At 48.2% G+C, this 25,190-nt stretch overlaps 2 protein-coding genes across 3 annotated transcripts; one reads left to right on the forward strand and one right to left on the reverse strand.

The window, feature by feature from the left end:
• Positions 1-681: 681 nt before the first annotated feature.
• On the forward strand, positions 682-15,114 carry CCNF (cyclin F). The gene is made up of 17 exons (XM_074886309.1): positions 682-742; positions 4,170-4,324; positions 4,751-4,857; positions 5,788-5,855; positions 6,649-6,842; positions 7,199-7,252; positions 7,803-7,907; positions 8,456-8,533; positions 8,917-9,068; positions 9,528-9,692; positions 10,343-10,466; positions 10,749-10,929; positions 11,378-11,465; positions 11,990-12,089; positions 12,422-12,552; positions 12,745-12,914; positions 13,461-15,114. Exons 1-17 carry the CDS (start codon positions 730-732, stop codon positions 13,925-13,927), a joined length of 2,352 nt encoding a protein of 783 aa, XP_074742410.1. The 5' UTR covers positions 682-729; the 3' UTR covers positions 13,928-15,114.
• A 225-nt stretch (positions 15,115-15,339) lies between these two features.
• VRK3 (VRK serine/threonine kinase 3) lies at positions 15,340-24,225 on the reverse strand. 2 transcript variants are annotated; one of them, XM_074885796.1, is made up of 12 exons: positions 24,103-24,225; positions 23,688-24,028; positions 22,236-22,288; positions 20,337-20,403; positions 19,511-19,595; positions 18,912-19,014; positions 18,474-18,566; positions 18,163-18,295; positions 17,269-17,389; positions 16,924-16,982; positions 16,349-16,497; positions 15,340-15,680 (listed from the first exon to the last, which is right to left on the reverse strand). In XM_074885796.1, exons 1-11 carry the CDS (start codon positions 24,207-24,209, stop codon positions 16,349-16,351), a joined length of 1,311 nt encoding a protein of 436 aa, XP_074741897.1. In that variant the 5' UTR covers positions 24,210-24,225; the 3' UTR covers positions 15,340-15,680. The 2 variants fall into 2 exon arrangements, with proteins under 2 accessions (XP_074741897.1, XP_074741896.1); XM_074885795.1 differs by having other exon boundaries at positions 19,511-19,590; positions 22,216-22,288.
• Between the last annotated feature and the right edge of the window lie 965 nt (positions 24,226-25,190).

The following is a 25,190-nucleotide window of genomic DNA, read 5'->3' on the forward strand; positions in this document are numbered from 1 at the left end:
AGGCATCTGGTGCAGCTCCCTCGGCAGGGCAAGCCTCGGTGCCAGAGCAGGTGGCAGTGGGTGGGCAGGGGGGGGCTGCGGCCGGCTGGGGCCTAGCTCGGAGAAGGGAATCACAGCCCGCGGGGGAGCCCGGGCCACCGCTGTGCCCTGGCCGCACGCTCCCGCAGGCCCCAGGGGGAACATGGCCGCGGGCCTGAGGGGAATGGCCTCGCATCGGCGCCGGTTGCCAAGGCAACGCCCCCACCGGGGGGGGGGGGTGTGTGTGTCCTTGGCGCGTACGCATGCGCCACAGCTGCCGTGTCCGCGAGACGCTCGAACCGCCAACTGCCCCAATTCGAATTCGCATCCTCGGCGTCCAATCGCAGCCGGCGGGGCGGGGCGAGAACCGCCTCTCGTTGGCCTTCCGGCCAATCAGAAAGCCTGCAGTGTTTAAAAAAAAAGTGCGCGCGGCGGGTAGGCGGTGCCGGGCAGCGCTGGGCCTATGGCGGGCGGGAGGAGCGCCGGCCGCCCCGGGGGGCGTGGCCTGGGCGGGGCTCGCTGCCTGCGCCTTCCCTGACCCTCGCTGAGGGGAGGGGGCGTGGCTAAGGCCGGGGGGGCGTGCTCTCCCGCTGCAAGCCCCGCCTCTCCGCCTGCCGGTTCGGCCCCGCCCCCCTCGCGGTGCCGTTCACTCGGAGCCGGTCTGGGCGCGGCGGCTGGTCGTGACTGCTCGGTCTCCGGGGACGCGCCGCGATGAAGGCCGGTGGTGAGTGCGGGCCTGGCTGTGGGCTCCGGGGGTGCCGCGTCGTCCCTCTTCCTCCCTCCCCCTCAGCTCTGAGGGGCGCCGGCGGCTCCGCGGCGGCCTCTTTCCCCCGCCCCGCGCTGGGCGCCTCCTGAGGGGACTGCGGGGGCGGTGGAGGCGGGAGAGGGACGCGCCCTGGGAGAGCGGGCCCTGCCTGGGCTCTGCTGCGGCTCCCGCCGGCGCCTGAGGGGCCGCCGGTGCCAGCGAGGGCTGTGGGGACCGATGGCGGCGGGCCGGTGGCGGTGGGCCGGTAGCGGCGGCCGGTAGCGGCCGCGCGCGCCGTAATTCTAACGGCAGCAGCGGCGGGGAGCGGTGCGGGCCGGGGACTCGGGGGCGCTGCCTGGGGGATCCCGGTCACTCCGGGCTGCGGCCGCCCGGGGCTTCCCGCTTCGGAAAGGGCTCTGCCCGCAGGAACGGCCGGCGGAGCGCTGTCTGCCCCCCCGCCGGGGTGTCGGTGCCTCGGCGCCGCACCTGAGGCCGCTCTGCTCCCGCTCTTTCGCTGGAGGAGCCGTGGCCATAGTTGGCGGATGTCTCTGAGCACTCCTGTGCTTCGAACTGCGAAGAGAAGTCGTTAACGCCTAAGAAGGCGTTAAGAAATGTGGGTTGTGTGCAGAATAACGTGTAAGACGTCTTTGAATTTGTTGGGTGCAAATTGATAAGTGGAAAACCCCGTTCAAACATAAGAAAAAGCAGGTTTTGGTCTAAGGGTGACTGAACGGTGGCCCAGCTTGCCCAGAGTGGTTGTGGAGTCTCTATCCTCGGAGATTTTCAAACCCAGCTGGACGTGGTCCTGAGCAGCCTGCTGTAGCTGACCCTGCTCAGGCAGGGCAGTTGGACTGGATGATCTCCAGAGTTCTCTTCCAGCCTAAACCACTCTGATTTTGTGAAGCAACAAATCAAAGATTTCCCTGTGCAACTTCCTGGCTTTTGAAATTGAATTTTCCTCTTCCCTGAGCTGCCCAGGTACCCCGTGTTCCCCAGTCATTCAGATGTCCGTACAGGTTTAATTGGTACACCAGTACAGAAGTCCATTTCTTTTTCATGGCAAAAATATTGCTGAAGTTTTCTTCAGAGAGGGGGGAAGAGGATGAGAAGGAGAGCATTATTCTACCCGGCACACGTTAAAAAGTTTTTATTTTCATGGGAATAGCTTTTTAATCAAAGACGGGTAACAGGTAAGGTGCATGCTACTGGTGAAACATTGGATGCTATTTTGATCAGGCTGGTGATTCACTTCGTTAAACGTGAAGTGCAGAGGATGTTAATAGCATATATGAACAGAAAAAGATGTGTTAGCCATGGCTCATGGACCCCTTAGGAATCTGCAGGCTCCTCTTAAGGATGCTGCTGAAAACCCAGATAACCTTCCCTTTGCAAACTGGAAAACCTGTATTAAGTAACTGAGTCTGATGCAGCAACTTTGCAGTGAACAAATTGTCCGTAATCGTCGCATTGGCTGTGCAGTCTGTAAGTCTGGACACTTCCCGGTTCTATGGGCTGGCACACTCAGAGGGAGATGAGGGTGTAACTGGCCAGTCCATACATTTTTTCCATTCACTGCAGCTGGTAAGAGCTGTTGCTCTTATCTTCTCAAAGAGAAATGCAATGTGTTGCTTCTCCAGTGTCTCACTGAAGTTCTGTGTGGAGGAGTGGAGGTTAGTATGAGATCAGGAGGCTTTCGGTGTGTTAGATTGTAACCAGGAGGTGTTAAATACCCAAAGTAGAAGGGCAGGCCAAAGAGGAAAACATATTAATGGAGAAGAATATTTGCCTCATTAAAATTCTCTATCTTCACCTTGACTTTTCAGCCACCTTCTACTTTCATCGTAAAAAGAGAGCTTGAGAGTCGCATCATTCTCTCAGTTTATGTCTTTGAGCCTATAATCTAGTGAGACTACATAGCTCTAACCTGGTTTACTTCGTAGATAATATGGGGTGGTTTGGTGTATGTTGTACTACTACTATTACTCTACTGTTTTCATTTACATCAAAAAATATTCAAACTAATAATGAACTTGTGCAAATAGGGTAAGCAATGCTAGCACGTGCATGTTGCACAGTACGGGGCTCTCTAGTAGAGTCTGTGTCTTTTATTAAGTTTTTTTAGAAAAAAGTCAGTAAATAAACTTCCCAAATATAATCTCTTTGTAAGAGACTTAAACCAGATTTGAAAAATACAACCAAGAAATCCTCTGTAATAAAGACAAAGGCCCTTACATGTCCTTTTAATTTGTGGGACTCAAGCTTTAACTTCAGAATTTTTTTTTTTGAGCCTTCACGTCTGCAAAGAAAATGTTCATCCTGGTTTTTTGCTCAGAAATGGGCCTCTGTTGCTTGTACAGACTGCTCCTGAGAGCTATAAGAGCTGATGTGGAAAGGAGCGCTGCTGGCATCTCCACTGCTGCATGGCAGGGCTCTGAAAGGTGCAGCATGAACTGGGATTGATTGGGGTCCTCCTACCCAAGTGCTGCTCCGTGAGGGTGGTCCTTCACTGCCACTTGCAGGCTGCAAGTGGGGAATATGCTTTTCTTCCTTCCTAGCACTGTTCACTGATTTGAATTTCTGCTGTTTGCTAGTCAGACTGCTGTGGGTGGTGGGGATCTGGAGTGCAGCGGGGGCCAGGCTCTTGGTGGCAGCTATCCCTGCAGCACGGCGCTACCCTCAGGAGATGGAAAAGGGATTGGGCTTTCTACTGTGGAGTAGGAATCCCCACCAGCAAGCGGTACTCATGTGCTCTTCTTGGTTTTGCTTTGTCTGTTACATCGTTTTCTTCTCTTGATGAATGCAGTGAAGGTAAAATCTGTCTTAATGAGGAACAGAGGATGTAGGCGATGCCTTAGTCTATGAATGCTACAACGTGCTGAAACTTCAGAAAAGGGGTTGCTGGTTCTTGGGGATCTTCCATGAGCACCCATGGCAGCAAGTGGCTGCTTAGAGAGATGGGCTTTTGGCTTGAGCTGCTTTGGTGGGTCTTAACTTCCTAATCTCTCTGGTCACATTCCAAGGACTGCTATCAATTGAGGAGAAAAAGTTGGGGTGTGGGGGAGGTAATAAAGTTGCAGTAGTGACAGTTTAACTAAACACAGTGGGATGATAGAGTTAGGGCATGGAGGGGTTCTCCTCGATGAAGAGGACTTGTGCGTGAGCCATCTCTTCTGAGCCACTTAGCTTAATTGACTAAATTGAACAAGTCACTTCCTACTTTGTGGCTTAGTCTGACAGCGTTATGTGACACATGCTAAGTTTCTCTATGATTAATATGTTTGAAGAAGTGTCCTATGCTGCAGTAAATAGGCACTCGAGTAAACACATTTCTGTATGTGTATAATGTGCCTTTTTTCCTTATACTGTTCTATCACTAACTGAGGTGTCCTATGTTTTTGTTTTCCAGTGGTTCACTGCAGATGTTCCAGGTGCTTTTCCTTCCCTTCAAGGCGAAGGATAAGAAAAAGGCCTCGAGTTCTGACGTTGTTAAGTCTGCCTGAGGATGTTCTGTTCCATGTTCTGAAGGGCCTTGCTGCTGAGGACATCCTCTCAGTCAGAGCTGTGAGTCTGCTACTGCTTCCCCTCTGGCACACACCACAGCTTATCTCTGCCTTTAGGAGCCAGAACCGCACATGGAAAAGGCTGGCTTCTCGTGTCAGGCTAAACCTGAAGAAAACCAAAGAATACATGCAGTAATTAGATTTTTTGCTATCCCAGCAGCACTTTTATTTCTCAGTACTCAAGCTTAAGAAGATTAGTATTTGAGTGCTCTGTGTAAATTTTCTGTGGGAATTGTCCTGCTGGATCACTGTGGCTGAACAAATTAGTTTGGTGTGGCATCTCTTGCCTTAATGGTGATTAGGCAGGTAATGATTTAGGATTAACTTGTGATTAATTAGTTACCTATCTAAAATTAGATTGCAAAGAACTATTTTTCTGTTGGACCCTTTATTTTAGTAATTAACAGTCTACGCTCCCCCCTTGCAGGTGAACTCTCATCTTAAATACCTTGTTGATAACCATGCTAGTGTTTGGGCATGTGCAAATTTCCAAGAAATATGGCCTTCTCCAAACAATCTGAAGATGTTTGAAAGGTAAGCTTAAGAATCAAATTTGTCTGACATTATAGAAGAGGATGTTTGAAGGTAGATACACAATTTTAATCAGTCCTTAGTGTAAATATGGGATCTGACTTTCACTTTTTGTAGAAGTCTTTGCTTAGAGTGATGACAAATTGTTGATTTCATGTCTAAGCTGCAGCTTATAACTGCTGTCTCTTTAACTGGAGCAGGGCCCATTGCATATACCAAAGTTATTTCTCTTTAAGGGCATTAATATTCTATATTAGAACATAGCACATTAACTGAAATCTGTTACTGGTGTTTTCATATGAATGTGCAAGTGAGATCAGAGGCTCAAGAGCATAACCATATTTATAAGCCTGAGTTGGCTTGGTCACTTCATGTGCAAATCAGTGTATTGAAAAATAGGTAAAGTTCAGTATTAAAAAGAGTGAAGTTTGAGAGGGTAATGATAAATCTGCTTAAAAAGGTCAGAGAACAGCTTTTTATCCATCTGATTTGAAGGGGATCCATCAGTTTAAATGTCACGATAATTGTTTTGTTTCTGACTGATGGTTCTTTGATGAATGTGTTATGTTCTTTCTGAAGATTACTATGTGCACATCAGTTTGGAAGGGAGGAGCACAAGGGCTTGGTGCATGTCCTTGAGGGTACAAGTACCAAAACGTGTTATTGAATTCTGGTGTTGGGAATGTCGCATGGAAACGAGAAACAGTTCCTATGAATTGTCAAATTTTCCTGGACATCGGCATACAAAAGGACTGCAGCAAGAAAAGCCTCAGCATAACTTATGTTTGTAACTTCTGTAGTAAAAGCATGTGTGCTTATGGTTGGTGATCACCAAACTCACAGCCTGGCCTCCACTGAAGTAACTTGTTTGAGGATGTGGGCCTGGAAGCACCTACTGATTTCAACCTCAAGTATCTTCTGTTTCCCATTCAGGGCGGCTGAAAGTGGTAACTTTGAAGCTGCTGTGAAGCTGGGGATAGCGTACCTGTACAATGAAGGCTGTAAGTGTGGAAGCTTGTACTCGGGTCTTTGGGGAAGATGGCATGACAAAAGGAAATGTAGATGAGCTAAAAGCTTATTTATAGGTATAGATCAGACTAATTGTTCATCATAAAGTTGGCACTTTAACTGGCTGCTTACAAAGCTGTTTCTCCTGTATCTCAAACACTGATGCTTTTGTACCCAGGTTCTAGAGCAGGGAAGTGCAGAGGCAGTTTGCTGGCTTCGGTGGGTGGTTTGGTCTCATTTACTATGATGTCTCTTCAGTTTTACCTTTCAGTGCAGCTTAAGCACTGGCCACTAAACTGCTAGGTTTTAAATGATAGTATAGTGCACAGCTCTTTTCGAAAAGAAGTCAATGTATAGCTTATGAATTCATGTTTAGAAGTTATCCTTTGTAAACTTCTGATCAAGCTTAGCTGCTTACCTAGTGTGATAAATGCAACAAAAGGGACTGACAGTTGACAGGAGGAGCCTCCTCACAGAGGGTACTGGCAAGGCAGGTGACTTGCATACCAATTTGTTTGTACTCTGACAGGAATTAACATTGCTTTGAGTGGTGGTATTTGCAGAATGCCCCCCCCCCCCCCCCCAACTTAGGGTTCTGTGTGCCTAAAGACTGACTGTAGTAAGATTTTTCTTCTTTTGCCATCTCCATGATTTTTAAGGCTCTAAAGGGAAGACACTGTTCAATCTTTTCCTGATTGTATCTTACTGTCTGTCTTGGCCTGACTAAATGCTAAGCACGTGCTCTGAATAAACTCTAAATGATTTCTGGCTTTTTTTTTTGTTCAGTGTCCATCTCCGATGAGGGTCGTGCAGAAGTGAATGGATTAAAGGCCTCTCATTTCTTCAGTCTGGCGGAGCGTTTGAATGTGTGTGCAGCCCCATTTATTTGGCTTTTTATCCGCCCACCCTGGTCCTTGAGTGGAAGCTGTTGTAAAGCTGTGGTCTATGAGAGTCTCAAAGCAGAGTGTCAGCTGGAGAAAGTAAGATTTCTTTCTGCCCTTGTCTTTAACACAGGCTAGTACCTGCATGTAGTTATTTTGGAAAAAATATTTTTGTTTCCCCCAGGAGCTCCTATGCTTTTGTTGCTTAAATGACTGTGGATCAATCATTTTAATGAATTTATTGCCAAACTACACTTGGTATATCATGAGTGCCAGAGGCCTGTACTGTCTCTTCTGAGACATTCAGTACTGTCTCAAAAATAACAAAACACTGAGAAAAACAGGGGTGAGGGATGATTGAAAGGCAAACAAAATTGTAGTCTGGAATTACTAGCAAAAATTGCTACTGTTCTTTGTTTATCTTTAACAATGCTTTATCTTAATGCTTTCTTCAGGCTCAGAAAGGATCTATTCTCCACTGCTTGGCTAAGGTCTTGAGTCTCTTTGAGGTGAGTGGTGTTTCTGATTTGAAGTGTTTGGGTACTTTTTTTGGTGATGCTCATGCTGTTTACCTTGATTTTAAAAAAAAAAAAAAAATCAGCCAAATGCTCTTATATTCCTCAAGTGGCCTAGGAATTTCTGCTCTCATGAGTTTAATTTATTGTTTGTTTAAAGGAACATTATCAACTGAGTTTATTGAATTTTACAAATGGTGAAATTAATTTTGGCTAGATCATGGGCTTGCAGTGTGTTCAGGTCTCAGAGGAAGCCTTCCAGTCATAATGCATATTAAAAAAAAAAAAAATCCTTCAGTGGCAAGCAAACCAAAAAGCTTTTGTCTAGCTGAGGAAAACCACTAACAGCTTCCTGAGCCTGATCTCCAAATGGCAGCACTGAGTGGATGTGGGAGCACCCCTCATAGTCCGAAGGGGACTCGCAACTGGTTGATTCTGCTCTGTAGCTCTCAGTACAGAGCTCTTCTGTACCGAAGCTTCTGAAGTGAGATCTGGCATCCAGTTGGCTGGACAGCAAAAATACCATCATGCCTTTTCTTCCTAGGATGAAGAAAAAAGGAAGGAATCCCTTGAAATGTTTGAAGAATCTTCAAAGCAGGGTTGTTTAAAGAGCTCCTACCTCCTTTGGGAAAGTAACAGAAAGGCAGCTGTAAGTATTTTTTTGTCTCAAAACAACTTTTTCACTGTAACTTCTGGAGCTCTGTTATGTGCAATGAACATACACAGAAAGAAATTGCTGTTCCTCAGAGCTTACCTTCTTCATGAAGAAGGAGAGCACTAAGAACTCTCTCAAATGAGCTTTGGTGTCTGCCTTGGTGTTTAAAGTGAGTCTACGAGCAGTTGTAGCCAAGGTGCAAGCAGAAGTTCCTCTGCTGAAGGCATAGGGACTGCTGGCTAGTGATCATATGGCTCACTCCTGAACAGGAGGGGGGAGGCTGCCTGCATTGTCATTAATAAATCTGCCAAAGCTCTCGTGTCAGAATCCCGAGTGACCTTTCTCATTTCCTGTGAGACCTTGGGCAAGAACTGAAGAAAGTTTCTTAAAAGCAATGTTGTCATGATGAGAAACAGACTGGTTGCTGAAATAATAGACGTGCCCACAGGCAGTGTTATTTCTCTGGATATTAGTACTACAGTTCTTCTGTTCACTGTGTAAAGGTAACGGGGTTTGAAATCTGTTTATGTTCCCTGCTGTAGATGTCAGATCCTGGCAGATACCTCCAAAGTCTCAGGAAGCTACGAGACTATGCAGCAAAGGGCTGCTGGGAAGCACAGGTAAGACTGACTTTTCCCAGGAAAACGTCTATGTGGTCTTTTCTATGCTGCCATTGTAGGTTCAGACTCCTCCCTTTAGAAGCAGAGTCAAAACTGCTGAATAATATCTGTATATGCATGTGTGTATTTACTCTGTAGGTTCCCCTCTTTTGGAAATACTGCACGGCTGTGGTACAATCTGAGTAAAGATGCATATTTTGACAGACTTAAAAGCCTGCCCACAAATAATTTGTGCCATTTAAGCCAAACTAAGAACTACTGATTCAATTAGTTTGTCATGTTCGCTCTCTTGTTTTCAGCAGGAAAATTACAGGACCATCCTGTGCTGCCTTAGCTTGCATTTGGTAAAAAAAATACTTTCTTTTGTGTTCTCTGTACTACAGATAGCTTTAGCCAAAGCTTGTGGGAATGGAAACCAACTAGGATTAGAAGCAAAATCTTGCAGTGAAATGGTGTCTCAAATCTTTCAAGCTTCCCTTCCTATCAGCAAGCAAAGTATCTTCACTGTGCAGAAAGGAATGAATGAAACAATGAGGTAAAAACTCAGATCCGGGATCAGAAGAACTGAAATGAGGTGTGTGAGGGTTTTTCTGGATTGTAAGTTCTTGCATTTGTCAAGACAAGTTCTTCAAGGACCAGAGGCACTGTTTGACCTGTTGAAGCTATAGTTACTCTAGTTATCTTAGTGGCCTTTAGCCTCCTAATTGATATGCCCTACACTTTCCTTATGCAAGTGCCTATTATAGGATAGTTTCAAATTCCATTTCACAGACAACTTAAAACTGTTGACCCTTCAGAAAATAACAAACCTCTGGTTGCAAATCCTTACCTCAGTGCAACATGTCATTTTTCCTGAAAATTCTTTTGGTGAAATTTCTTGGCTTGGAACTTTTGAGTGGAGAAGGGACTCGGTAACTAGGTGTGGGGAGGGTGGTCAGCACTGGTTGAAATGGCTTCTAACTGCACAGATTATGTCTCTGTCTTTCCTGTCTAGGTACATCCTGGTTGACTGGCTGGTAGAAGTGGCTACCATGAAAGACTTTTCTAGCCTGTGCCTTCATATGACAGTGGGATGTGTGGATCGTTATTTGAAGCTGAGACCTGTGCCTCGGGCTCGACTCCAGCTTTTGGGAATAGCCTGCATGGTCATTTGCACACGGTAGGGGTTCTGACTGGTGAACAGAAGTGGTTATTGTGATCATTCAAATTCATTTCTGCAGCTCAAGCTTTTTTTTTTTTTTTCCCCCTCCTTGCTAATAATAATACTGGAAAAAATCTTTGGCTTCCCTCTGCGTTGACTGCTTCTTGAACTGTGTTCACATACAAACACGGTCTCTGCAAATGAGACACAAAATATAAATCCTTGAACATGTTTTTAAATACAAAAAGACTCCATAGTGGTGGATTGGTCTAAATGCATTCCATCAGCAACTGAAGTATTTCACGCCCTATTAGAATGAGTAACCCTCTAAGGAACAACTGCAGCAGTGTTGTTACATAGTTTAGTTTGTTATGCTCAGGTGAACCACTGGCACCATGTAAAACTATTCTCTGTATTTCATTAGTATCTTGCACCTTAACCTAGGAGAGGTTTCATAAATGAGGAATTAGGAATGTTCTAGTAGGGGGTTTCAGCTTAAAGGTGAAATAAACTTTCTTTCTTTCCTGGTCTGTACCTGGGAAAGTACCTTATAAAGTTGTTTAACTCTCTGGTCATCTTGGGTGCATTTATCTGCCACAAAACCATTAGTGCATAGGTGCACAAATTTCCTTTCTTCTGGGGCTGACTGTTAATATTTAATATTGCAGTTTCATCAGCAAAGAAATCTTGACAATACGGGAAGCTGTGTGGCTAACAGACAACACATACAAATATGAAGACCTGGTCAGAATGATGGGTGAGATCATTTCTGCCCTAGAAGGAAAGATAAGGGTGAGTTTGGAAAGTGGATGGAATATTTCACCCCTTGGGCTGCTATTGAAGTCAGGCTGTTGTAATTGGCGCTTCTCGTTATCTAAGATATTGGGGTTTTATGTGAGTGTTCTCAATCAGCTGTGGAGACCATGCATATTTCAGAGCATGCAAATACAAAAGCCTCTGCCTTTCTGTTGAGATTAAAACTTAAGTTTTAAAACAGCATCTCCTGGAAACAACTGTTCTAAATAATTGGTGCTCATCTTGTATTGCCAACCTCTGTTCTCCTTTCTGCACTAGATACCTACCATTGTGGACTACAAAGAAGTATTGTCAAACATAGTCTCACTGGAGAGAAGAACTCTTCACCTTTACAGCTTCATCTGTGAACTGTCACTCCTAAACACAAGCCTTTGCGTGTATTCCCCAGCTCGGCTGGCTGCTGCGGCACTGCTGCTGGCTAAGATACTCCACAGGCAAGGTAAGGAACCTTACCTTAGGTGGAGCTCCAGCATGGTATGTCCATCTGCCTTTGACTTTTTAGGGAGCCTTTGGGGCTTTTTTGGTGTTACTTTGTCTTTAGGCAAGATGTCCCAATTGCTTGGCTGGGGGAGGTGGGGGAAGAGGGGGACAAGGGACTGCAAAACGAAGAGTTGGGTTCTGTCTATTTTGCCTCTTAATAGCTATGATGAACAAGAGTATTAGCATCAGACTATGCAAGCTTTGAGTTTAAATGAGATTTCTATACTTAGATATAACTTTCAGTTTGGCAGGTAAACCTATCCTTGAAGCTAACTGTGAACTGAATGAACTATGTACAGGCATAAGCTCGTAAAGATCACGATCTTTATCCCATTAAAAAAAAAAAATCTGTCTGATTACAGAACTACCAAGCTCTGTGAAATGGTAATATGTATTTTCTTTTCCAGCACACCCCTGGACCAGCCAGCTGTCTGAGTGTACCGGTTTCTCTCTTGAAGACCTGTTGCCCTGTGTGCTAAGCCTCTACCAAAAGTGGTAATAATTTTAGAACTCTTCTGGGAGGGCACATGAGTACTTGGATTCCAGCTCTTGCAGCCACGCTGCATCTATAGAGTCAGCCGTTCCCGGTGAAGGAGGAGGCTTTGGGAAACTGCCTCGCTCTCCCCACCACAAGGCACTGAGGCCTGGGGGCCAGCTCAGGGATAGCTATTCTATTGCTCTCAACTGGTAGGGGGGCACAGAAAATGTGATGCTCCTCAAGGCTTAACAGGTTTCAGCTTGACAAATTCAAAAGACTGCAAATGGCTTATTGGTGAGCTTCAGAAGGAGTTCCAGTAGCAACGTAGCTCACTTCTTAAAGAGTACAAGGCAAATACCTTGTTTACCTCAAAGAACAGGAAAGGAGTTGGATGCACCAAGTGTCCTGGCTAGCTGCTTAGCAGCTCTGCTGAAACACCAACTTCCCTAGCACAGAGGGGAAAGTATTTAAACTGGCATGTTTTGTTAACATTGCTTCATGTAATCCATTCTAAGATTGGGGCTTTAATCTTTCTTTCCAGTTTCCTTGATAATATCCCGAAGGATTATAGGCAGGTGTCCTTAACTGCAGTGAAACAACGATTTGAAGATGAGCGTTATGAAGCAATAGGCAAAGAAGAGGTGGGTGAGCTCTTTGTCTTCATTTGCTGCTGTCTGACACCCAGAGCAAAACTAGCATATGGCGGGATGTGTAAACTTCAAATAATGGGAAGGGGGTTCTAACTTTAGACTTTTAGAAGAGAGAATATCTAAATAAAGTAGTAGTCTTAAATTTGATAGGCGGGAACTATAACTGCTCTGTTGGAGTACATGTGGGAAGAACTCACCGGGATAGATTTCTCCTAGAAAATAAAGACAAATAGCCTCCTTCTGACTGTTTATTCCTTCTGGGAAATTCATGGTCTAATTCTTACTGGCTCTTTGATTTTTATTTTTTTTTTTTTTTTTTTTAGATAATGAGTTACAGCCAGCTCTGTTCATTGTTGGGTGTGAAACAGGAGGACCCAGGGCCCAGGCCCTTGCACACAAACGTGGTGGAAATTCAGACTTTCCTTAGCTCTCCTGCTGGAAAAAGAGCTAAAAGGCTAGTATAACTCATCACTGTAAATGTCTCTAAAGATTAGTGTGAGCCTTTCTTCCTCTCTGGTATCCTGAGGTTTCATTCTTAATCTTAAATATGATCAATTTTTCTGTAATTACCTTGACATACCTATTAAAAGAACTGGAAAAGAAGACTTGGCTTTTGATGTGCAACTTCTGGATTTTCTTGCTACAGGAGGAGGGAAGACAGCATCCAGGATGACAGAGGCAGCTTTGTGACTACCCCCACAGCAGAGCTATCCACCCAGGAAGAAAGTCTTCTAGATAACTTCCTAGACTGGAGTTTAGATTCCTGCTCTGGTTATGAAGGTGATCAGGAAAGTGAAGGCGAGAGAGATGGAGATGGTGAGGGTTTTATTCTCCTTATAAAAAGACAAGAGCATTACACCTGTCTTTTTCATCTTTGCTTAAAACTGTTCCTCAGGCACCAGAAGCCTGAACTTTTCAGCTGAAAACCAGTTGGAAAAACTTTCTCCCTTCCCCAGTGGTTATAATTGTTAAACTATTTTAGAGGTATATATCTGTTCTCTTTCTCTGTACTGCTTCAGAACACGATGAAGGGGTTTGTAGCTGCTTAGCATTTCAAAGTGAGACTGCTGGTAGTGGACCAGACGTGATGAATGCCTCACTGTGTTAGAAACACTGTTTTATCTGTTTGTTTCGCTGACTCTGGGACTGGCTGTTCAGTTTCTAAACAGCTCTTAGTATCTATCCTAACAGTCTGAGGGGGGGAAAAGTTATTGTTTTAAATGAGGGTTAACTTAGTGCTCTACCCTCCCCTCCGCGTGTAAGTAGACATGAGGTTTACACTCTTGTTTTTTTCTGCTTGATTCTGTGCTGAACTTGGTGTTGCCCAAATCAAAACTGACCTTTTCTTTTATTGTTCCTCAGTGACAGGTCCCAGTGGGATCCTGGACATGTCGGTGGTCTACATGGACCCTGAGGAGCACTGCTGTGAGGACTCCAGCGATGAAGACACCCTAAATGTGGCGTGGGTTGGGCACGCGCTACCGCTGAGGGACCCGGATGACGCTCGCAGGCTGTCGGCGTGTCTCAGCCCAAGAAGTTCTAACCTGGAAGGGAGCTCAGGCTACTCTTCCGTCTACAGTGCCAGTCCTACATCTTCTGTAGAAGGCAGCTTTGGAGCATTCCTCAAACCTACCTCAGCACTGTCCCCCGGCAGTGCCACAAACAGGGAGCCGTGCCTGCCTCATTACCTGGAGTCACGTTTACAGGCAGTCTGTGCTAGGCCTAGTGATGGCAGGCGTGAGAGAAGGCAAGTCAAGCGAAAAAACGTGGCAGAACACAGTGAAGGGTCAACAGGGGCTTCTTCAGCCTCTGATTTCTTCATGTTCTAGTATTTCTGTTTTAGTCACACAGGGATGATAGTGAATAATTGTCAATACCTCCAGAAAGAGCCCTTCCCCTCAACTTTGTCTATCTTGTAATTCTGTAGCTTACTTCTGGACCATTTCTTTCCTTGATAGCTGCCTTTTTAAAGTATCCCTTATTGTCTGAGTCTCTGCAAATTAAGATTCTTCTCCACATGAAACTTTATAGTTAGTATTTGTCATACCTCACTAGTTACTCCTTGTTGATAAAAAAAAAAAAAAAAAAAAAACAACTTGTCATGTCCCTTGCTTTGCTGTGAGGCCTGGCATTATAAAAAAAGAATTGACTTTGGTTCTTAGGTTACTGGATGTAACACTATGCTTGAATTCTTCCACTTGAAAGACCTTTTTGAGGTTGTGCTGCCTCTTCCTTCTGGCCAGGTACTGCCTCACTCAGCTGGTGTTTCCCACTTCTATGTATATACTATTTGCTGCACTGATACAAGGTTTTTATAGATACAACCAAGAGGTAAATGAAGGCTCACTGCAGGTCTGAGCTTCTTTTCTACCTACCTCTCAGATGGTTTTCATCCCCATTTGCCTCTGGTTGTCTCTGCCACGTTTTTCTCGCCTGAAAAATCCTTCTGTGCCTTAATGCTTCACTGCCCAGTACTCCAGTAATGTGATCTCTGCAAACTGTTCCTCTGCTGGAATGCTGTGGCTGAACTGTCACCTCCAGCCAGTGGCTTAATTTCATTCCTGTCTCGCAGTCTTCCTTGCTATTTCCATTAATGTGTCCTCAAGGAAAGCACAGATCACTTAACACTAGAAACAGGCACTAAGGGCAGACAGTTTGTCTTTCTGAAAGCCCTCATTTAAACTTTGTTACTGGCTCCTAATTTGCCAGGGCAGCATATGCTTATCAAAAATTAAATCTGTGCTGCTTTGGTAACAGTTTAAAGAAACCACCTCCACTGACCTCAGCCTAGCAAGCCTAGGTTAAAGCTGCTTCAGCCTGTGAACAGTAGAACAGCCTCCTCCTTACAGACAGGTAGTGAGCATTGAAATACCAAGGTACAAGACCTCCAGGAGATGTCACTGAATTGAACACTGGAACTGGACTCCATGACTCTCTGGTTAGAAGTTACTGTGGCAGATGGCAACAATTTATATAAATACAGTGTAGTGTTGTTTTTATAAAGTGTTTTTTAATATAGATGTGTCTCTTGTTTCCTTCAATAACGTGTTTCATTGACCTGGGGCTTGGAGAACTGATGGGATGTTTGGGGATGAAGACAAAGTTTAGCTCTGAGCCAAGTTCTTGTGATGAAGTTGCAGCCGAGCCTGAGCATGAGCAGCTGGGAGAACACCACCCTCACAACCCCCCAGCAGCCCCAGAAAGGCCTTGAACATGGCAAATAACCAACAGAGAACAGCACTGGGTGCTCCTCCACAAAGTTTATTACAAAACTATGTAATACCAGTGTAGTTAAAAAGTCCCTGATTTAGTTTTCCTGTGCCAGGCTTCACCCTTCTCCTGCTGGCTGCAGTGCAGGTCTTCAGCTACTGCATATAATGACTTGCCCTGCAGGAGTGTCTTCACATTCACTTGTTACAGCAGCAGCTCAAAATTTGGCATTGGGTCACATTAAAACGGGAAGAAAACACTTATAAAAACCTCTCTCAGTTCTAAAACAAGTAGGTAACAGTTAAATATCTGCAGGAAAGGCCTCACACTGCAGAGAGATTTGAACTCCTTTCCTGTACAAGTTCTCTTGATCTGAAAGAAAAGGCACAAAACAATTCAATTCCTTCCCAGGAAGAGTAAATTAGGTGATGAGGAGATAGCTCCATGTTCCAGGGACTTGCTGCTTAATCCAGGGGCCTGGGCTCACACAGCCCTGGACTAAAATTAGATCTGTCTGTGTATCAAGCCTCAATTTTTGAGGTGCCTCAGGAATAAAACAAAGCACCTGGGCCTAGAGAGCCACTACTTACTGCTAGAAGCAATAAACCCAGAACTACAAGCTACTTTCTGAGAAGGCAAAGCCCAGAGCCTCAGGGTTTTTTAAAAAAAATGAGAAAAGGACCAGATTGCATCAGTCTGCATTTTGTTAACGCCTCCACCCCACTGCAGACCATTTATTAACCCTTGTATTCCCCAAGGACAAGTATTTCCAGAAAAAGAGTTACATGCTGTAACTCAGGCTAAGCCTGGCTTTGCGTGGCACTGGCCTGGTCTCAACACTGAAGGGCCAGCGCTCCCTCCGCACGTCAGGAGCAGCCAGGTCTTGCCTGGAGAGATCTCAGAGACCAGCCCGTCCTGCCCTCAGCTCCTGGGGTGCTGCAGGCAGGGCACGGGGCGCAGGTCAGCGGCACGGCGCTGCTCCTGTGCTCACAGGGGGGCAAGCGCTCCCTGCTGCTGCAATCCAGACTACTGGCACTTACTCAGGGCACCATTTGGATATCCACAGAGTCATAAGCTGAAGCTTTCATCTTTTCCAGTGCCTTCTTGAAGAGCTGCCGCAGGGCCTCATAGTCAGGCTTCTCCTCGTACTCTAGTGCCAGTACTTGCCGCAGGTAGCTCTGCAGGGCATCTGCAAAGCAAGGAACATCACTGCGTGGAGCAGCACAGCAGCCCCAGTTGTCTTTACAAAGCTGCCAACTGGCCGCCTCAGACCTACCCTGGCCAGCTGCAGAGAGGGGAAACAAAACCAAAGGCTAATACGAAGCTCAAAGACAGGGAAATGACCTCTAGCCCCAAATATTCCATTTTTAAAGCCACCAGAACACTTGCCTCTGCAGCAAGGCTCATAATGAGTAGCAGCCCTCCTTGTTTTGCTGTAAAGAAAACAAGGGATTTGCTCATAGGAGGAGCCTGTCAACCAGTCCATGCAATGCCTGGTCACCCTCACCAGGGGAAGCCACCCTGGACTAGCACCCCAGCACAGAGAAGGTGCTACCTTCAAGTGCAGTTAGTCCTCCCTCCTCAAATCCCACTGTCACAGAGAGCAAGCCCATACCTGGAATGGATCTCTGCCTGAAGCACAGCTGGAGAAGGCATTTCACATCCCCTTTGTACCTGGAATAATCAGTGCAGAGCACTGTCACATGAGAAGCAACAGAGCAGGCACACTGTCTGTGGCAACAGGGACACAAAATAAAAAAGGCTGAATTCAGACAGCCACGTTCTGAATGGAGCAGAAATCAGGGTTCATCAAACACCCTTTGGCCAGGCTCAGCCTTTACAGTGGGATTTACCCACATCCCAACCGTGTACTATGACTGAGTGATTTCTCTTCAGTCACAAAACCTCCCTCACTGCTTTCTGCCGAGCATTTCCCAAGAGAGTAGATGATTTCTCCTACTTTTCCTTCTTCTCCACCACCGTTTCTACTTTGTCCAGCTCATCAGACCAAGGCAAGAAGCCACAGAGCCATTTCAGAAGACAGTAGCCCAGCGATTCCAGGTCACTCCGGCGAGATGGTCCTGATGGGAAGAGAGATTCACATGTGAAAAAAAAAAAAAAAAAGTTTGGGAGCCATCCCAGATTATGCCCTGGCTAGCATCTCCCCTCCAAAGGCAAGTAAGGACTCCAGCACCCACTGCACAACCTTGGAAGTCTCTATTTGAGGTGACCCTTCTGTAAAACAGGCAGCCTCACGAAGGGACACAAGTCTAAAGAGCAGAAGTAAAGGAATGCAAGAGCTTCATTAAGATGTGCTCTACGATACCAACACTCCTGGGAGCCTAATTCACACAGTTGAAGAATCACCTCCCAGCCTCTGGAGGAAGATTTGCCCAGTCTGAACACTGGGAGAGAGAACAGTCACATCCCAACCAGGAGAGGAACTGGCTAATTTAAATGCCTTTCCAGCTCTCACTGCTTCAAGGTCAGAGCACAGCCTGCTGCAAATCTGTTTTGGGCAGGGATCCAGTCTGGCTTGAAACAGATCCCTGCTACGCCAGCACGAAGCGGCTCTGTTTTCTATTCCTCACAAGCCTGCAGTAGCCAAGGCTCCAGATGGAGGAGGAACATCCCTGCACCTCTTGCTGCAGTCACTGAGAGACCCGGCAAGTCTCAACACAGCAGCCCAGAGAGAGGCAAGAGAAAACAACCCAAAGAGGAACTTGGGTGCAGGCGAACGCCTGGAAAGCGGCAATAACAGAAATGCCAGCAGGGAGCCCTAGCTCCAGAGAGCACTGCCACAGTAACAGCTCTAGCTGAGCTTTGCTGGCATGTGTCAGAAACCAAGACTCACCTGCTCCCTTGTGGCTGTCCAGACTGATAAACTCTATCGTGCCTTCATGAGGGGTCCTGCTGCCTTCGCGCTGAGCCACGTGCTTCCCTCCTGGGCAGTAACGGAACGCATAGCAATAGCCTGCTAGGGTCACCTAGAAGACATCAAGAAGTACCCACCTGAGCGTGTGTGCGGTGTGAATTCTGCTTACAGCATCACCCACAACCCTCCCCCACAGCAGCTGCTCGGACTGCCCTGCTCCCCACCCAGCAGCAGGGACCGGCTGGTGCTCCATCCCTCCCCACCAGCCCGCCCTCACTGCTGCTCCCTACCTGTGTGAGGTCTGCGGGGTTCAAATAGATGTTCTCAGCTGTGATGTCCCCATGCACATACTCGTTTTCATGAATGTACTCCAGGCAGTCTAGCTAGGAGTAAACAGAAGAGGCAAGCACATCAGAACCACACAGACTCCTTCAGCTGCTGACCCTCCCCAGCTCCCCGCAGCCGTGTGGAAGAGCACAAAAAGTACCACATCTCACAGCCTCTAATCTTCAAGTGTCACGTTTCTCTCATTCTCCTTACCCTAAACTCCCTCAAGATGACATACTACTCAAAAGATGCTACCCAAGTTTACAACAGGCTTGAGAGATACAACTTAAAGACCCCAGCCAACCCCCTGGATCAGCTTTAAAACACCTTTGAAAGATCTGGAAGAAAGTTATAGGTCTTTTCTGAAGAAGTGTCTTAGACAGCATTGGTTCTCTACATACCAGCCGGACTACAATCTGAAAAGCTGCCTTCTCTCTCAGTAGGTGTAAGCCATCATTCAGGACAGACTGAAGAGTTCGCCCTAGGTCAGAGAACACCAGAAACCTACAAGAGACAAGGGCTTAGCACACAGCAGTACCTACCTGACTTGGAAACCTCACAACAGACACTCATCAAGTGATCCACCTGGATCAGTCCCCCCTCCTTCAACTCCAGGTTGACCTGGGCAAACATTTCCTCAACTTTTCATAACAGAAAAGTTCTTGAAAAGGATAGACATGCTGATCATGTGTTGCAGATATACAGCCTGAGCCTCCCCTTCGTGTTAAGCTTAAAAGGTAGGAATAAGGTGTCCCCTGGCCTGAGGGACAGAAACAGCAAAAGCAGTGACTTCACCATCAACACAATGACTGAAGGAAGCGGGATAATGAGAGGGGCAAACCATCTGTTATAATAAATGAGGTAGGAGCAGTGCATAAGGTTAGGAGCCCAGGGGACAATGAGAGAAGGAACAGCAGACAGCAAGGAGAGAAGGAGGAAAGCCCAAGATGGCAGCTGTGGGCAGAAGAGCTCAGCTGTGCCCTTTGCAGAGTCACCTCACCTGTAGCTATCTGCATGCAGTCCAAAGCCAACGCAATTGGGGATTCCCAGCAACGGCACAGAGTGCCACTTCTTCCACTTCTGCACTAGAAGGGGAGAGAAGAGGACAGAGTGCAGCAGACGCTGCTAAGGAGCTCCAGAACGAAGGAGCTCAGTCAGGGGGATGCCCTTTCTCCAAAGGCCTGCTCTGCCCTGGGCAGCGCACAGCTGGGAGCCTCTCTCACACTGATTCCGTCCCAGAAACGCCAGCCTAACGTGCTGCCAACGCACACAGCACTGCAGAGCAAGAGTAAGACAGAAAGGATGCTGGGAATACCAGAGCAGGCTAAGGCATGTGGCTGCTATAGGGCGAGGTAAAACAAGAAGCGGGGGGGAGAGAGAGATGGAGAAGATTTTTACAGTCCTCCCAAAAGTGCAGGTTTGACATGAATTCCTCCGTCCCCCCTGCCCATGTTCTCTGGTCAGCTTTACTCTCGCTCATGTTTTTGGATCAATGGAGTAAATACCAGATAGCAGCTGACAGAAACACCCGTGGAAGGGGCACAGAAGAGAGAGGGAGCCAAAGCAGGTCAGGCTGCAGAGCTGAACAGCTACCAGTGAGATCAAGACAAAGCAGAGGGAGAACAAGAAAGCTTCAAAATGCCAGTACTGCGGTGTCCTAAGGTACACAGAGGCTCCTGGGAGAGCAGGCTCCTGACCAAACTTCTCAGCACTCTGGCACTAACCAAGCAGTGAATTATTCTAGCCTGGCCCGCCGAGAGACTCACATAACTGAGGAGAGAGCAATGCCAGTTTTCCTAGTCCTTGCCCTTCCAAGAAGCACCAACCTGTGCCTGCCTTCGCAGCTCGCTGGAAGAAATTCTGTTCATTGTAGATCTTGCCATCTTTGACATCCTAAAGGGAACAGGAAGGAGGAGTGTTACTTCAGCCATGCAAACCCTGCTAGAAAGGGAAACTTGGGCAAGATTGTTACAAGACCTTCACTACTCATTTTAAATAAAGCAACACCACCCCCACCCCAAAAAAAAAAAAAATCAAATACTAGATCAGGAACAGAGCTCTGGTCTTTTGGTTCGCTATTTAATGCTGCATCTACCAACCACATGAACTGTGAGTATCAGCACAGAACGAGGGAGTGGCTGTCTCAAGTTGGCCATTTCAAGCACTACCATTTACAACTGTCTGTGGCTTAAAGACTGCTAGACAATGCAGACCACCCAGTAACCCAGAGCGAGCTCTGGCCCCAAAGCTGTTGTTAAAAGGAGACAGAGATGACCTCCTTATCCACAGCACACATGAGGTTATTTCTGCGAACAGGCAAGTCTCAACAAAGAGCTGTAACATTTTATTCTAGCCATCAGAAAGTGACCCAAGTCTGTATTTGTGACATTTAAGTGTCTGGGTAGTGTGCTGACATCTTACAATCCATCTTTTTAAATCAGCACTTTTACTACTGCTGTTATCGAGAGACCTGAAATGCACATAGTTTACAGTCAATATGTGTTTACGCACACGTACATATTCAGCATACTGCAACCTAACTTGGGACAGATGCTCGTACGCATGGGAGGAAGCAGCAGTTTTATATTCTAGCTGCTTTGATACCAAAGGCCCTGCCCACAACTGGCCAAGGCAGCTAGAGGATCAGCAGGCTGCAGACAACACAAATGACCACGTTCCAGATCTTTTATTCTGCACCTTGCCTGGTGAGCCAATCTGAGCCACCAAACCCAGGAGCCAAAATGCTCTCGTGTGCCATATCATACTCCACAGCCCTCTGCAACGGCACGGGCTGGGCTGGCAAAACACCAGAAGATGTCAAAGGTGCAAAACAGAGGAGTTGGGAGTGTTGCATACAGAGTGATTACAGTTTCCCACCTACTGGTTCTAGTTTTGTGGCACTTAGCTGTCTTTTCTTATTAACACTGTTTCTCCATCCTCTTAAATGTCTCTTCTGACAAAAGGGAGAGATTTTTCAAGTGCTCACAAGAGTGGGCACCACCAGGTCCCCCACAGAGCCACTAGTCAGCACTGGTCTTCCCACAGACAAGCAACCCCCAAGAGCCACGGCAGACAGGAAAACGATCTCTCTGCTCCGATTTGTGAGTCACTGGAAATCAATCAACCAAATTTCCATTGCAGAACAGCTATTACTGGAACTAGTTTGTTTCTGGAGAACTCAAGTTATTGGCGAGTGCCTAGAAAGCTGGCTTGGAACTCCAACGATAATTACTGTTTGATTTTAAAATGTGTTCTGGCCTTACAGAGTCTCTCAATGCTGGTTCATCACACTACCTCAGCACAGCCACCAAGTTCTAACCTCTCCAGTTTCCCCAGACTTCAGCACGGTATGCACGTACTTGCCATACAGGAAAAAAAAAAAAACCAAACAGGTCTGACATTAATGAATCTAAATCTCTATCTTACACCACCAGATTCAGTTTTGGAGATTACTGAGCTTAGTGGATCAAAGAGGCAACCTTCTGGGATGAAGGCTTTTCCTTTTTTTAATCCTCATACCTATTTTCTTCACACTTTCAGCAGAAAAGCCAACTTCTACTGGGACCCAAGCATGACTCTCTCAGGAAATCTCCTAAGCTGGAAGAGGCCTCTGGGACCACTTTCTCTGAATTCCTCTGACACTTTTAGTCATACAGGCCAAATGGGTCAGGCCCTGGACACAGTACACTATGCACTATTCCTTACCCAAACAGATCAAAACTCACAAGTTTGAGGGAGTATCTTTGCTTTTGAGGGCAGGTTCCAGATGCTGACTGTGCTGTGGAAGGATGGAACAGATGTGGTTACAGGAGCAGAGAAAAGAGGTACTTGCAGCATCAGCTGCATCATTAAACACAGCCTGTGCAGCTGGCTTTTACTTAACTCTCCTTCTTTCACTTAGTCTTTGCAAAAGCATCCTCTGTGCCAGCATCTTCCTAGATTTCTACAAAATAATTCTTACCTTGCTCCAGAAGCACAGCACCCCTGACATGCTTCAAGTGCAGTTCTGCTTAAGTCACAGAAGCATCTAGGCATGGCTACAGTAGTGGGGTGCTTTGAAGGCGGCATGTAAAGAACAAATCATTAGTAGAATCTCAAAGGCACCCCCAAATTCATTGGCTGAGCATTCCCTCCAGCTCACTTCATAGTTGGTCAAGTCTGTAAGAGATGCCAAAGTCCCTTCTGCTCTGCATGGATGTAAGAGTTGTATGTGGCCTTCCCTCTCCAAAAAGATTTGCACCACTACTCGGCCTTGGGGTAGCTCCTCTTCTGCTCTTAGACCGAGTGCTGTACACAGGTTATCTGCTGCTCATCACCCAAAGGGTGTTTCTAGAAAAGCACTCTCCACTATAACAACATTGATTTTCTCTTTTTCCAACATCACATCTTTTTAATGACACAGGTGGATGTTCAGACCTTTTTATGCAACAGCATAAGTAATTAAAGAGAAACTAAAGCCAAATAACAGGGAAATCTTACTAACAGAGAAAATTCCTCCTCAACAGTGTTTCCAAGTTAACAATGGAGAATAAGATCAAAACCTTTTCTTTGAAGTTTACATCCAGACTGGAGAGAAAAGATCAGCAGTCACTAAACAGTTGAGAAGCAGCCTAGATGATTTAGCTGTTTTCTTTTGGCCCCAAAACCAGGTTGAGAATCCCAAACTGACACGTCGTCAATACTGTCACCACCTACAACACTGGAACTCTGGTACGGTGCTGGCAGCATTTAGGTTTTGAACTTAAAAACCAGACAGAGGAAGTGTGGCCCCTAACGATTTGTATTTCAAGTAACAGAGGGGTCCAGCCTCCGCTCGATCTCCGCTAGTGCTGAGCTCCGCGCTGGCAGGGCGCTTCCAGGGTGGAAGCCCACCGTGGGAACGCCAGAGCCCGTGGCCCAGCCGGTCGCTGCCCTCCGGGACACCGCAGCCTGCCATCCCCTCCGCACCGCGCCGGCTGCTCACGGCGGGTTCTGCCCGTCTAGGGACGCCCGACAGCGGCTGCGGGCCCCGCGAGGTGCGCGGCCGAACAGCCGGGGACAGGCACTGCCCGCGGTGGGGCCTGCTCCCGCCCGCCCTGACCCCGGGCCCTGCCCGCAGCCCACCCCTCTCCCCCGCCGCCTCCCGGGAAGGCCGGGCCCGCTCCCGGGACCCCCGCCCGCCCCAGACCCCACCGCACCTTCGTACATCAGCCCGCAGCCGCTCTCCTCCAGGAGCCGGACCAGCCTCCACCGCCCGCTGCCCTGGTCCGTGAGCACCGTCTCCGCCGGGAGCGGCACCGCCGGGCCAGGCCGCGCCTTGCGGGGCGAGCGGGAGCTGGGCCGAGCTGGGCCCGCGGGCCGGGCCGGGGAAGGCGGCGGGGAGGCCACAGGGCTCCGGGCCTGCTGGGGCGGCGGGGCCGGCGCTGTCTGCGGCGGGCGCTCCTCCTGCAGCGGCGCGGGCAGCCTCTCGCCGCAGGCCGGGCAGAAGCGGAAGGCGGGCTCCACGCTGCGCCCGCACTGCGGGCAGAACCGGCTCACCCTGCGGGCACAGCGAAAACAGCCGTCAGCGCCGCGCCGCCCCGCGCCGCGCCCCCCCTCCGCCACCGGCACCACCTCGGCGAGGCACCGGCCGCCTCAGTCCCCGGCTGCTCCCGCGCCGCTCCCGCGCGCCGCCGTCCGCGGCCCGACATGGCCCCGGCCGCTGCCGCCACACCGCGCATGCGCGTCCGCCCGCCACCACCGCCGCCGCGCCCCGCCCCCCCCCCCCCCCCCCCCCCCCCCCCCCCCCCCCCCCCCCCCCCCCCCCGCTGCGCATGCGCGCGAGCCCGCCCCGCCCGGCCACGGCGGGAAGCGGCGCCTGAGGGGCGGGAGGAGCCGCCCCGGGGGTCTCCTCAGGCGGGAGCGGGCGGTGCCCGCAGTGCTTCCCTGCGGGGTCCGGCTCGTCGTTTGTTACTTAAGAAATGACATCAGCAAGCTGCTTAAAAATTAAAAATTAGCTTTTGGGCCTACGGAACAGGTTCTCGGAAGTTACTGAGTGCTGGTCAGTCACACAAGGCCGGGAGGAGCAGCTGTGTATTCAGTGTATATGTGTACGTACGCCACCCTTATGTACACTGCGCGCCTATAAACCTCATCCATGCACCAGTACGTGGCCCTAAAAGAAGCGTAGCTGGGCTTGGACCTTTCCCTTCTGAAGGGCTGAGGTGGAGTTTGCCTGGGGAGGTGCCTGGCACGTAAGGCCGCGTGGCTCAGGGGTTGAAGGGAGCAGCCGAGGCGTGTGCATGGGGACGTGGAGTTCCTTGTCCCAGAGAACGTCTCACGGGGGATGATGGAGCTTTCCAAAGCTGGTCCCAGTGAGCCACCCAAACACCACAGAATCACAGAATCATCTCGGTTGGAAAAGCCCTTGAAGCTCCTCCAGTCCAACCATGAACCTCACACTGACCGTTCCCAACTCCACCAGATCCCTCAGCACTGGGTCAACCCGACTCTTCAACCCCTCCAGGGATGGGGACTCCCCCCCTGCCCTGGGCAGCCCATTCCAACGCCCAACAACCCCTTCTGCAAAGAAATCCTTCCTAAGAGCCAGTCTGACCCTGCCCTGGCGCAGCTTGAGGCCATTCCCTCTGGTTCTGGCGCTTGTCCCTTGGCTCAAGAGACTCATCCCCCCTCTCTGCACCCTCCTTTCAGGGAGTTGGAGA

This window comes from Strix uralensis, chromosome 16 (assembly GCF_047716275.1).
Source record: "Strix uralensis isolate ZFMK-TIS-50842 chromosome 16, bStrUra1, whole genome shotgun sequence".
Classification (NCBI taxonomy): domain Eukaryota; kingdom Metazoa; phylum Chordata; class Aves; order Strigiformes; family Strigidae; genus Strix; species Strix uralensis.

Excerpts from the sequence above, each read along its gene's own strand:
- CCNF (XM_074886309.1), top strand. Across the intron at positions 4,858-5,787 it reads AATCTGAAGATGTTTGAAAG|GGCGGCTGAAAGTGGTAACT; the intron begins GTAAGCTTAAGA and ends TTTCCCATTCAG. Across the intron at positions 7,253-7,802 it reads AGGTCTTGAGTCTCTTTGAG|GATGAAGAAAAAAGGAAGGA; the intron begins GTGAGTGGTGTT and ends TTTTCTTCCTAG.
- VRK3 (XM_074885795.1), bottom strand. The coding sequence starts at position 24,209 with ATGCGCGGTGTGGCGGCAGCGGCCGGGGCCATGTCGGGCCGCGGACGG. Across the intron at positions 24,029-24,102 it reads GCGGCCGGTGCCTCGCCGAG|GGTGAGCCGGTTCTGCCCGC; the intron begins GTGGTGCCGGTG and ends CTGTGCCCGCAG. Across the intron at positions 22,289-23,687 it reads CTGCGGGCTGATGTACGAAG|CACAGTCAGCATCTGGAACC; the intron begins GTGCGGTGGGGT and ends ATCCTTCCACAG.